Source organism: Perognathus longimembris, chromosome 20 (genome assembly GCF_023159225.1).
Source record: "Perognathus longimembris pacificus isolate PPM17 chromosome 20, ASM2315922v1, whole genome shotgun sequence".
NCBI classification, from domain to species: Eukaryota; Metazoa; Chordata; class Mammalia; order Rodentia; family Heteromyidae; genus Perognathus; species Perognathus longimembris.
Genome location: NC_063180.1, coordinates 34,113,473 through 34,126,455, shown reverse-complemented (window position 1 = coordinate 34,126,455; position 12,983 = coordinate 34,113,473). Strand labels below are relative to the sequence as shown.

At 39.8% G+C, this 12,983-nt stretch overlaps 1 protein-coding gene across 9 annotated transcripts in view; it reads right to left on the bottom strand.

Moving 5' to 3' along the window:
• The window catches only part of Chd2 (chromodomain helicase DNA binding protein 2), a 103,469-nt gene that overhangs the window by 67,983 nt on the left and 22,503 nt on the right, over positions 1 to 12,983 (bottom strand). For all 9 annotated transcript variants that reach the window (XM_048369420.1, XM_048369419.1, XM_048369421.1 and 6 more), the window contains 2 exons: positions 3,445 to 3,676; positions 35 to 121 (listed from right to left, as the gene is read on the bottom strand). In XM_048369420.1, the coding sequence (XP_048225377.1) occupies positions 35 to 121; positions 3,445 to 3,676 (319 nt within the window). The remainder of the gene's footprint in view (positions 1 to 34; positions 122 to 3,444; positions 3,677 to 12,983) is intronic.

Genomic DNA, 12,983 nt, shown 5'->3' with positions numbered 1-12,983 from the left:
TTAAAATTCACACCCTCAAAACTTTGCATCTTACCTCTTCCTTGATATTAAATCGTGAGGGCTCTTGTCTGCTTCGATTTGACCTCCTGACCCCATAGACATCGGGATATTCTTCCCACATCTACAAAATTAATAAACCACACATGAATGCCTACTCTTGACCCACATTTACTATTTTCACTAATGGAACATCTACCTCAGTTCCAGAAAATTCAAGGGCTATTCTTTTGCTGTTTTTTAATCAAAGTACCATATTTTAAGAATAGTCATTATTATCCTAGAACACAAAGTTCAACGACGTCTTTCATTACTTAATGGCTATTAAACTATAAAGGCGCACTGCTGACTTGTCATTAAAATACAGTTTTATAGCTGAGTTCCGGTGGCTCACACCTGTAACCCTAGCTACTCAGGAGGCTAAGATCTGAGGATCATGGTTCAAAGCCAGCACAAGAAAACAAATTCTTATCTCCAATTAACTACCCGAAAACCAGAAGTGGCACTGTGGCACAAAGCAGTAAAGCACTAGCCTTGGGCAAAAGAAGCTCAGCAACAGTGTCCAAGCCTTGAGTTCAAGCCCAATGGGAGGGATAGAAAGAGAGAGAACAGATGTACCAGGGATCAGGCATTTTAGAACATATCAATCATGCACCTCAGATTCTCAGATTCCCTAAAGGCCTTAGAATTTCTTAACAGCTAAAGACTCAAAGGTCAAACAAGCAGAAATACAAGTGAGAGGCAGATAAACACAGAACATACTAGAAAAATTTAGCAGAAAAAAGGAGAAAGGAGCTGCCCAGGGTGCCCATTCACACCCCTTTTTGGACCTTTGCTAGAGCCAGGAGATTATCTAACTAAATACAGGCTCTTCTGGAGCTTTTACTACACAGAATTGCTAAATCACTTAATTGTAACTACACTGGTCCATTTTACCACTTTAGAACAATAGCAATGCACCCTGGCTCAGCTGCTACCAAGTTATCAACAGTATACACTAAAATCATCTGTGTTCATAGCTGTCCTACTAGGGAGCAAGGATACCTAACTCTGCATGAAAAGGCCACCATGAGGAGTTACTCACCGTTGGCTATTCCCATGTGAGCAAAAAACTCTTCTCCAGGGCTGGGGATATGGCCTAGTGGCAAGAGTGCTTGCCTCCTATACATGAGGCCATGGGTTCAATTCCCCAGCACCACATATACAGAAAATGGCCAGAAGGGGCGCTGTGGCCCAAGTGGCAGAGTGCTAGCCTTGAGCAAAAAGAAGCCAGGGACAGTGCTCAGGCCCTGAGTCCTAGCCCCAGGACTGGCAAAAAAAAAAAAAAACTCTTCTCCAGTTAGGGGAAGGTGGGCAAAGGCATCGTGTAAAAGGGTCCAGGGTGCAGATGCGAAAAGCATCTTCTTTCCAAGTTCTTGGGGTTTGGGGGTTTCTTGGATTGTTTTTGTTGTTGTTGTTGTTTTTTTTTTTTGGGGGGGGGGTCCTAGTGCTTGAACTCAGCTTTTTGCTCAGGCCAGTGCTCTACCACTTGAGCCAAAGCTCCACTTCCAGCCTTTTTCAGGTAATTTGTTGGTGATAAAGAGTTTCAGTCTTTCCTCTTTGGGTTATCTTCAAAAGTCAATCCTCAGATCTCAGCCTTCTGAGTAACTAGAATTACAGGCATAAGACACCAGTGCCTGGCTCAATATTTCATTTTAAAGTAACTGCCAAAGGTACAGTCCAACCACTCTGAGCCACTCTGTACATCCACGTGTACCTACACATCAATGTCCTAGAACTAATGGCTTTAACCTCAAATTTTATTTGAATATTTCTGTCTGCAGATGTGATTTTACCTTGAAATCCTATTTAGTTTTGGGGCTGATCACTGAATGATCTAGCACCTCACATGCTGAGCATGCAAATCCAATGACGCTTTACATCATTTCTTAACTGTCCATTCTTTTCTTAAATAAAGTTAAACAGTTTCTAGACATGAGTTAGGAATCCTAAAGTGTCAGCTAAGATTTTAGATCATTTTATAAGTATAAATCGTGGTTTCTGTGTTTCCTTTTAACTGTATGTGTCGATAATTCCCTACTAGAAGATAATCTAACTTAGGGGCGTTGCTTGTGTTTATAATTTTTCACTCAAAAACGTGTTAGTCTTCTGAAGGAACACTGGCCTGTGTGTACAAGGGAAACCAGGCTCAAACATTAGGTACTGAGGATTGCTGAGCAAGGCCTCCTGCCACATGCCTGGAGGACAAATTTCTGAGCTTAATAAGACTAAGGACAAAATCCCTAAGTGGTACTTCTGTATGACTTTTCTCAAGCCAGAGGAGTCGCCCCTTGAATAATCTTTCTTAAAGTTGACCGTATGCTGAGCATGCACCAAGGAAGAACACTTGAATAAGTGAAGTTATTTCTCCAATTCTGTGTTTATTAGTAATGACAACTTTCATTTCCTAACAATCACACTGCCACCAGCATTCAGCAACCTCACTCCAGCTCCTACAACACACACCACGAAGCAGTGAATATGCTGGCCAAAGAGCTCAAATGAAAGGAACTCTTTTTGAATGTTAGGTTTGCTGAAGGTATTATAAAGAATGTACATTTATATCTTAGCATGTATTTTAAACACAGAATGACAGCATACTTTTTATTTCACTAAGGAGTTTTATTTTAAAACATTCTTAAAGCAATATTCTTGTGTATTTATAGTTTTCATGTTCTCTCAAAGTGAAACTTTAAAAGATCATCTACACTCTGATGATTATACCAGTACCTATTTTTCACCAAGAGGAACATATTCCAAAGTCTGTATATCATTAAGAAAATATTACATAACTCAATTTTTGTCTCTTCTAGATTCTTTTCTATTAAGCAAAGAATACTTATAATACCTACATACAGATAAAGCTTTTATCTGAGAAATATTTGCTACTCAGATAACAAAACCAATTATTTCTCTCTGAAATTAGTACGAGTTTTTTAACTATCTTTTAAAAGTTAAGGCCTAAAATTGTAAGTGTACCTTTTCCCCTATGGTTGGATGGCTTGAGTATTTTCCTTAAAGATCTATATTATTGGGCTGTGAATATGGCCTACGTTATATACATGAAGCCCTGGGTTCAATTCCCCAGCACCACATATATAGAAAACAACCAGAAGTGGCACTGTGGCTCAAGTGGCAGAGTGCTGGCCTTGAGCAAAAGGAAGCCAGGTACAGTGCTCAGGCCCTGAGTTTAGGGCCCAGGACTGGCAAAAAAAAAAAAAAAAAAAAAATCTGTATTATTAACTTTATCAGTCCAGTAGGGCAGAAATCAGTGCACTGGAAGGTGCACAGTGAAGGAAGGTGAGCAGAGTGTTTATATCAAGACATACTAGAGTGTTCGCAGGAAATAAAGGTCTGCTAGCTGGCCCTAATTAGAGAGCACATTTATACTGGACGAAATAGAGATACCTTCTTCACATCAGCTATCCGTTCCTTCTTGGATGCTGGCTTCTCTTTGGCTTCTGGAAGGACTGGCTGGGATTTGGAACCTGCTGATTCACTCTCAGACTCTGACTGGCTCTCAGAGGACTCAGAGCTGCTGTTCGATTCGCTGCCATGCCCACTTCCTGGATCGCTGCCCTGTTCACTCTCTGACTGGCTGCCGGAGTCTGAACCCGAAGCTTCTTCAGAGGCTGAATGACTTAATTTAGAACAGAGAGGCACAGGCAGACACACACAGACACACAGATAAAAACATTTAAGAATTGCCACGAGTCTATTTAAATCTTCATGGTAAAATGTCAGCCAGTGGTAATTTTAGTAACATGGGGCCAAGAATTTCACATTCACATTTATATTCTCATATTGCAAATAATGCTTAAGATTTCATATACCAGATGACTAATGTACATTAGTTCTTTTACAAATAACTCTTCTACAGAACATGGATCTAATACAGTTCTCTTCAAAAAAGAAAAAATAAAACACAAGAGTAGTTGAAGGGGCTGGGAGTGTGGCTCAGTGGTAGAGTACTTGCCTAACATGCACAAAGTCCTGGGTTCAAAAAATAAACGAATAATAATTCTTTTTTAAAAAATAGTTGAGGAGGGCTGGGAATATGACCTAGTGGCAAGAGTGCTTACCTCGTATACATGAAGCGGGTTCGATTCCCCAGCACCAAATATATAGAAAACGGCCAGAAGTGGTGCTGTGGCTCAAGTGGCAGAGTGCTAGCTTTGAGCAAAAAAGTGCTCAGGCCCTGAGTCCAAGGCCCAGGACAGGCAAAAAAAAAGTTAAGTCTTAAGGTGCTTATTCTTGTTATCAATCTATACTGTTAAACTAAAATGATTTTAACTGCTACTTACTTAATCTAAATAGTCTCTCTATCAAAATGGTAAAATAATTTTTTTTTAAAAAGTTAAGGACCACTTCACTAGGCCTTGCTTAATCTTAATCTGCAACCAGACTGATATAAATCCTATGCCACCAGTGAAGTATCATTTCCCCTAGGGCACAAACAGAATCACAAGAAACGAAACCAAAGCATGTAACCCGGAAAGGAAGAATGCAGTCTGGCTGTAATTATCCAACCAATGGTCTTCTGTAATAGCTGCAATTGGGACTTGTTCTGGGAGCATTATAAACATATATGCACATTAGCCCCAATACAGAGGTCCTGCCTCAAACAAGAGTCCAGACTCCAAGTTAAAAAATGTCATAGACGACCACTATTTCCACAGGTCCCCCTTTCCTTCCTCCTTGCCAGGCACAGGTAGCTCACCCCTGTTGTTCCAGTTACTCAGGAGGCTGAGGTCTGAGGATCATGGTTCAAAGCTAGCCCAGGCAAGGAAATCTGTAAGACTCTTACCTCCAATTAACCACCAAAGAAGGTGGAAGTAGAGCTGTGGCTCAACTGGTAGCGTGCTAGCCTTAAGCTAAAAATAAAAAGCTCAGGGACAGCACTCAGTCCCCTGAGTTCCAGCTCCAGAAGAGGTGGGGGTTTCAAAAGGAAAAGGGATATGTGGTATTCACCTAAAAGGAGCAGGAAAACAAGGAATTGCATATTTGCCTCACTGTAACTTCTTCGGAGCTAGAAGTCACATCAATTGACAAAGTTGAAATCTGTCCACAAACCAGAAAAACAGGCAAGAAACACTGGAAACCAGGACTGACCCAAATAACAAACTGCCATTCAGGGCCATTTCACTTACAACTCTATTGGGGGAGGACACAGAAAGGGTCTCTGTCTTAAGAAAAGAACTTATCATCCCGCAGGTGTCAGGCGGGCACCCATGAACACAACAAACAGGGCTACTCAGGTTCCCTTAGGAGGTGCACAATGACAGCTTGAAGGCTGTGCTGTGCAGGACTCTGACCCATTCCATTTCATAATACAATACATTTGACCTAAGATACTCTTCAGTGTAAGTGCCAAAACAAAATGACTCCACACCTTGTTTCCTTGTTTATAAATGCAAACAATTAACTGCTTGCCAGCACGCAATTAGGCAGGCACGGACTGTTCATTTATTTGTGCCAATAAACACATCATCAAATGTACCAAGTCTATATAGAGGCTAGACACAGGACTCTCTCAATCACACCTGTCACAGCCAAGTTCTGAAGCCTCTTTAACCTCCATATTTTGTTAAGTATAATGTGTGACCTGAGTAAAGAAAAGTTTTAGCACTTCACGTGGAAGTAAAAAAAAAAAGAACTGGTATGCCTTTAAAACGCTTTTTGAAATTGGTAACAATAGAGCAATTTAACATTTCTAGTAACCTGATATTGAAAGCAAACAGCTTCCGCTTTCATTTTTTTGACTTTTCCAAAAGGCCACAAGGGGGCAGCATGGCAGTATTCCACTTAAAACAGCAAGCCTGTGGGTTCTCTCTGTACAAAGAACAGCCAGCCATTTCAGCACCATGGTGTTTATTTTCCTAACAACTTACAAAATGGCTGAACTACTTGGCAGAATCTGAGTATTTTGCTGGTGAAAGCAAAATCTGGGAAATTAAAAGCACATCTACACTAGATCCATAGAACATACTTCCAGACTAAGCTTGTATCAACAATAGAATAGCTAATGTTTATCATGAATTTATGTCAACAATATGTAAAATGTCTAATCCTTACAATAAATCCTGTAAAGACAAAGCCCAGGGATGTTAAAAGGTGTCATTCCAGGGCTGGGAATGTGGCTTAGCGGTAGAGCGGTTGCCTGGCATACATGAAATCCTGGGCTCAATTCCTAAGTACAACATAAACAGAAAAAGCCAGAAGTGGTGCTGTGGCTCAAGAGGTAGAGTTGCTAGCCTTGAGCAAAAGAAGCCAGAGACAGTTCTCAGGCCCTGAGTCCAAGCCCCAGGACTGGCAAACAAAACAAAACAAAAAGATGTCATTCCAGGCTCAATTTCAGAATCTGATCCAAAAGCTAATGTGCAACTTATTCCTTCTCAGCCACTCCTAGGTTTAAGTTAATGGAAATGAAACCAGGTGTGGTAGTTCATACTCATAATCCCAACTATTCCAGAACTGGAGATTGAGAGAACTGAGAATTGAAGCCAATGTGGGTAAAAAAATTTATCAATACCCCCATCTCAACAAAGAGCAAAAGGGGGTCTGGTAGACAGGGAATGGAGGCTAGCTTGTCACCTTTCCTTCCAGGGAAAGCATAAATAGGAGAATCTCTATCCATGCTTGATTGGGGGGCGGGGGGGGGGGGGGAGGTAAGGACATCCTAAACAAAGAGGGCTGAAGGTGTGACGTTCATGTGGTAGAGCATAGGACCTACAAAGTTCAAACTCCAAAACTACTTTTAAAAAAGAGAAAAAGGAAAGGTAAGGGTTACTAACACAGAATATTAGATAGAGCCATGCACAGTGGTAGTGCAGACCTATAATCACAACACTATAGAATATAAGGCTGCAGGATTTGAATTGGAGGATAGCCTGGGCTATACAGAGACCCTGTCTCAAAACAAAATCAAAACACATTATACATGTGTGTATAAGTGTGTATATATATGTGTGTGTATGTGTGTTGTGCGTAACTTGAATATATATTTACTTGAGTATGTATTATTTCTTTGAATATATTTAATATATTTATTAGAATATATACTGAATATATAACCATTCTAATATATTCAAATAAACATGTAGTCTATATTGTATGCTTGTGTATACATATTTAATATATTTGGATATACTGAGAATATATTCACTCTATACTATTTATCTGAAGGTAGGTTACTATTTATTTGAATGTATATGTTTAGATATACATTCAAATAAATAGGTATTTTTGAAATGAGACAAATTAAAATGACCAAATACACTTAAGTAAGACTCACAGCAAACTAGGGAGATTTTACAACAAATACATCAGATATAAATCTCAAACCATTTTGCAATTGTATACCTAATCAGGACCAGACAGTACATTATATACTAAAGACTCAGAGAGCCACGCTGTGAAAAGCAGTTGAAGTGGAAAAAGTTCCCCCTAGAATTCATTAACAACTAGGTGTAACTAACCATCTCAAGCCACGTATTTACATTGAGCACTAAGTAAGACCAAACAAGCCTTTTAAGCCCTGTGAGTCTGGTGTCCTTATTAGCTACCTTGGAGGCTGTAATTTTTAGATTTTTGTAAGGCAGGTGGTGTTTATAGCTACTTCAAAGTTTAAGGGCGATGTAATGGCCTAACCAGAAGCTCCAACAAAAAAATGTAAAACCTGTGCACACAGTCCTACAAAAAGGGGTTCCATAACCAGGACAAAGGAAAGAATCATCAAGGATAAGGGGCTGAGACCCCTTTACAACCACAAACATTCACTGTGATGAACACTCTGTCTACACTGTGACAGTTCTGACATTTTGGAGTGATTCAAGTCAAAGAGAGGACTAGCCTGTTTGCAGAGGCGTTAGCAGTATCCCACACCTCTGCCCACTGGGTGCCAGTAGCATAAACTCCCCTGTGTAACTAATAAAAGCCAATTAAAAAAGTAAATGAAAAAATAAATAAAAACACTACCCCTCACATGGGAACCACTTCAGGGGCTATATTTTTAGAGGAAACTTTAATGCAAAATAAAAATCCTGGCCTCTGATAGTATGGACACAATGCATTGTACATTTGTTTGCTTCTTTAAAATATGTAAGTTTAGGAGAAGCAGAAGTATAGAATGTCTCCCATTTCCACTATTTTCCCCCACCTATCTAATTGCCCTTCCCCAACAAAGTAATAGCAAATTGCTCACAAAATACTCCGGCCAGCCTAGAACCAAACGGACAGACGGAACAACCACAGTCGACTACTCTTTCCACCCCTGGTGCTTCAAGTTTCTATCTACAACATGAGGGTAATAATTAGACCTCTTCATAAACTTGGTAAGGCTTCATAAATGAAGAGCAGAAAGGACTGAAAAGAAGCTTTATAGCCAGCACAGGCTTTCATAGCAATAGGTCCAGGGACCTGGCTTTTCCCCAAAACATCATGTCTGAGTTTTCATTGAGACCATCTCCCAGTAGTCCCATCCACTGACCTGACACTCAACCAAAGTTCAAAAACAAGTAGAATCAGCATCAGCAAACTTGATGAACATCTAACCTTTGGTAAATACTCCACGGAATGCCTTGCCTATTAAAGGAAAAGCTCATTAGGACCCAGGAACACCCACAGGATTTGAAAGGAAGTCAACTCTTGGTAAACTGTGGAATGTTATTAACCAACCTTAAGAGAATAAGTAACAGGGCTGGGAATATGGCCTAGTGATAAAGCGCTCGCCTCATATACACGAAGCCCTGGGTTCAATTCCTTGGTGCCACATATATAGAAAAAGCCAAAAATGGCGCTGTGGCTCAAGTGGCAGAGTGCTAGCCTTGAGCAAAAAGAAGCCAGGGACAGTGCTCAGGCCCTGAGTCCCAAGCCCCAGGACTGGCAAAAAAACAAAACAGAGACTAAGTAATATTTCTACAATACTTACTCTGATATAAAATGATACTCAGGAAAAAATATATATATACATATATCCTTCAAATTACAATGTGTCACAAAATAAGCAATAAATGTAAATCTACCTTAGCGTGTCTTTCATATAAAATATGCACAACATAAAATTTTCCTTCATTAAAATTGAAAACACAGACTGCTGTCAAGCACTATGAGATTTAGCAATACTCCATAGGAATGAGATAGCCTGAGGGGTTTTCTAAAAAATCATTCTTCATTTTAACACTAGGGAAATTTTACAATCCACTGTGGAATAACAAACATCACTTTTAAGTCACTTGGTTAATATACAGTTAAAAAAAAAAAAAAAGAGCCAGGCACAAGAGGCTTAAGCCTATATAACCTTAGCTAGTCAGAAGGGCTGAGGTCTGAGAATTGCGGTTCAAAGTCCATGAGACTCTTATCTCCAATTAACCACCAGAAAATCGGAAGTGGGGTTGTGGTTCAAAGGGGTAGAGCACCAGCCCTGAGCAATAGAGCCCAGGCCCAGAGTTCAAGCCCACAACGGGGAAGGGGGGGGGGAAGAGAGAAAGAGAGAGGGAGAGAGAAAGAAAATCATTGAAAGAAAAATAGAAACCTTGAGCAAAAATACACAATTTTCACATACACATTCTAAAAATGTCTAAATCTACTGTAGGATGACACTTAACAGAAAAGCTCTTTTACTTCCTTACATGGGTCCCAAAACTGTACCCTATCTTCATTTCCAGAACTCCAAGATCCATGGGAAGCACAGGAAGATGGTAATCTCAGGCCAGCAACAAGCGAAAGTCCCAACACCCTATCTGAAAAAGGGTGGCTTGAGTGGTTGAGTTCTTGTCTAGCAAGCCCAAGGCAGAGTTCAAGCCTAGTTCCACCAAAGACCAAACAAATAAATGAAAATAAAGCAAAATTGGACAGAGAAAGCAATAAAACTATAAAAGAATATAAGACCAGAAAAAGAATGTAAGACCAGAAAGTGTACCAAAGGAAGAGTTGGAACACTGAGCCTTAGTAAGTGGAGGAAAGCATAAACTGGGAAAGCTTTTTTTTTGCCTGTCCTGGAGCTTCAACTCAGGGCCTGAGCACTGTTCCTGGCTTCTTTTTCCTCTACCACATGAGCCATAGCGCCGCTTCTGTCTTCTATATATGTGGTGCTGAGGAATCGAACCCAGGGATTCATGTAATAGAGGCAAGCACTCTACCACTAGGCCATATTCCCAGCCCACAGGAAAGCTCTTAAAACTTAAATCTGGAAAAAGGGGCTGGATGCTGACATTTTGTTGTTTGTACTTGGGCCACTGTCCCTAAGCATTTTTGTGCTCTACCAATATGAGCCACAGATCCATTCCTGGCTTTTTGGTTGTTACCTGGAAATAAATCTCTGGACTTTTTGCCACCCAGGCTGGGATGAAACTTCCATCCTCAGATCTCAGCCTCCTGAGGAGCTAGGATTACAGGCATGAACTACCCTGTCTGTCCACATTGACATTTTGTAAAACTAAGGTCTGAAATTGAAGAGTTTAAAAAAAAAGATAGATTGCAACTGGAAGGTTTATTAAAATAGGCAGCTGATCCAGGAAGGAGAAGACCATGGGGCATCTGCATGGAGCCCTCCCAACTAACTCATAAACCAAGCAGGAAAAGAAAAGGAGGAAGCAGAGGGGGAAAATAAATGCACACTAAAGCTAATACACAGATTGAGGCTGATTACATCAGTTATAAACATTGTTCTGTTCAGTTTATATACAAGCAGCACTGCATGACAGGATTCAGGATGGACTTTTCACCTTTCTATTTCAACAGCCTGAAAGGAGAACTAAGGCAGAGAGAGGGTAAAACTGGCTTTGTGGTTATCTATGGGTGACCCTAGGTGATTCACATAAGAAGCTGTCACACTCCAGAGGAATCAATCATATGTTCACTCAAAGGCTGGTTCTTCTTTAAAAAATAAAAAGAATCTTGGAGCTTAAGTATAAAACAGACCTAAGGATTTAACTAAAGGGAGACCAATCTCCTAAAATCAAACTCACCAATCTCAACTATTAGCCTTAAAAGAAAAAAAAAAAAAAAGACTGCTTTGGTAATCAAGGATAAAGGCACTGTAAATACAGAAAGGCAAGAGGAGAAAATAGTTAAAATGAAGCAGCAACAATAAAATGTTAATAGTGACTTACACTTTGATAAGCTCTACACTATAAGTAGCTTTCAGGTATTGTATTTTAGTGTGGAGACCCAATGATAATTAACATTTATATTCTGAAATGAGAAATTTCTCAGGGGATTGGTATGGAAGGTATGTCTGTAATCCCAGCTATGCTGGAGGCAAAGGTCCTCAGCCCAAGGCGAAAAGAAAACTCCTGACAGCCATCTTATCTGAAAACTAAAACAAAATAAGGTCAGGGCCTAGCCCCAGTGGTAGAGGACCTGCCTCGCAAGATTGACTTCAAACTCCAAAATTGCCCCCACTCCCATCACCCAAAAAAGTCAAATGCAACCATCTCCTCAATTGGAAATTGTGCTACACAGTAAAGTCTGAGCTGGCAGCTATTACACACACAGGCTGTGCCCAATTACAAAGAGGACTGAGGATTAAACTTGGAAGTGTAAAACTAGAATATCCTGAGCCAGGCAGCTTCTTCATCTAAGGAAGAGCCCTTAAATCAGAGTCAACAGACTGTCCCCAAACTACACGTATTCCATTAAAGGGAACTGAAATACCTTTCAGTATGAAATATGTTTGAATTACCAAATACATGACCCATAACCAGCAATTTTGACAAGCGAATGCTAAACTGAAACTATTTCCAAAAACATCCATCATTGGCTCACCCACTCCTATGATCACCATTTGTTTCAAGGGGGCCTTGTGCCCACCTCATACTCTGTATGCATCTTAAATATGTCTTTGTCCCAGTTGTTCAAATTTTTTATTAGAAGCAAAAGTCATAACAGACATGTAAACTGTGTAACTAGCACTATGCTACATTCTTGATTACAATTTAAAATGGGACCAGCACATCAAATGATTGGGTCAAATTGTACTTCTTCTGGCTTTACACTAACAACTCCAAACTTCAAACACAAGTACTAAAAGACCACAAATGAGAGCTAAGTCATCAGGCTGGAATGCAGGAGGAAAGTTACTAAGCTATGACTTCACTCAAGATAGGCAAGCTAACAAAATACCTCAGGTGATTCTTTTTTAACTACCCTTTGTTAAAGTTACACCACTTTCAGGAAGCCAATTGAAATCAAAGGCTGTTAGGGAAAGGTTTAAAATTTTAAGAACAGCTCACAGCCATAAAAAAAAGAACAAAATTACTAGCACACTATTTTTAACTTAGGCACAAGTTTGCTGTACTAACTTTTGGGGAGAAATTATTGTGGAAATAAGTGTGAAATGAGTGTGAGGAGAAATGAGTGGAAATTACAAGTGAAATCCAGAGGTGGAGGTGTCTTTCAGTTTCAGAAGTTGCCGTAAAGTGTGTAAATTCTGAGTTTCCAATTAAAAATTAGCACTCCCTATTCACTCAAGCAACAAGGCATGCTAGAACTTCTTAAACTCCATATCCACTGATTTATTCTTTACAAAAGGTGCTAGTTACTAAGGAATCAAATTAGAAACTGCACATACAAAAGAGAATACACGAATACACATACACACACATACACACACACACACACACATACACACATGTGAATCAACATTCTTTCCCTGACAGTTCATGGATTCTTCCTCACAGGGGAAAGGCAAGGGGGAGGGGAAAAGACAGGGAGAAAGGAAAGAACTTAGTGGAGGGGCCTAAAGTAAACTACTATATCTGTAAAAACACATTTTAACTCATGAAGAAGGAATCGGATTGCATGTTGCATGAAATAAATGTGTTTATCCTCCCAAGCATAAACACAATGTGTCTAATTAATTCTATTCACACACTTAGAAACTTAGGACATGCTAGCAAATCAGTAATTTTAATAATTCAACTTTCCCACATTGAAAGGGAGCTCAG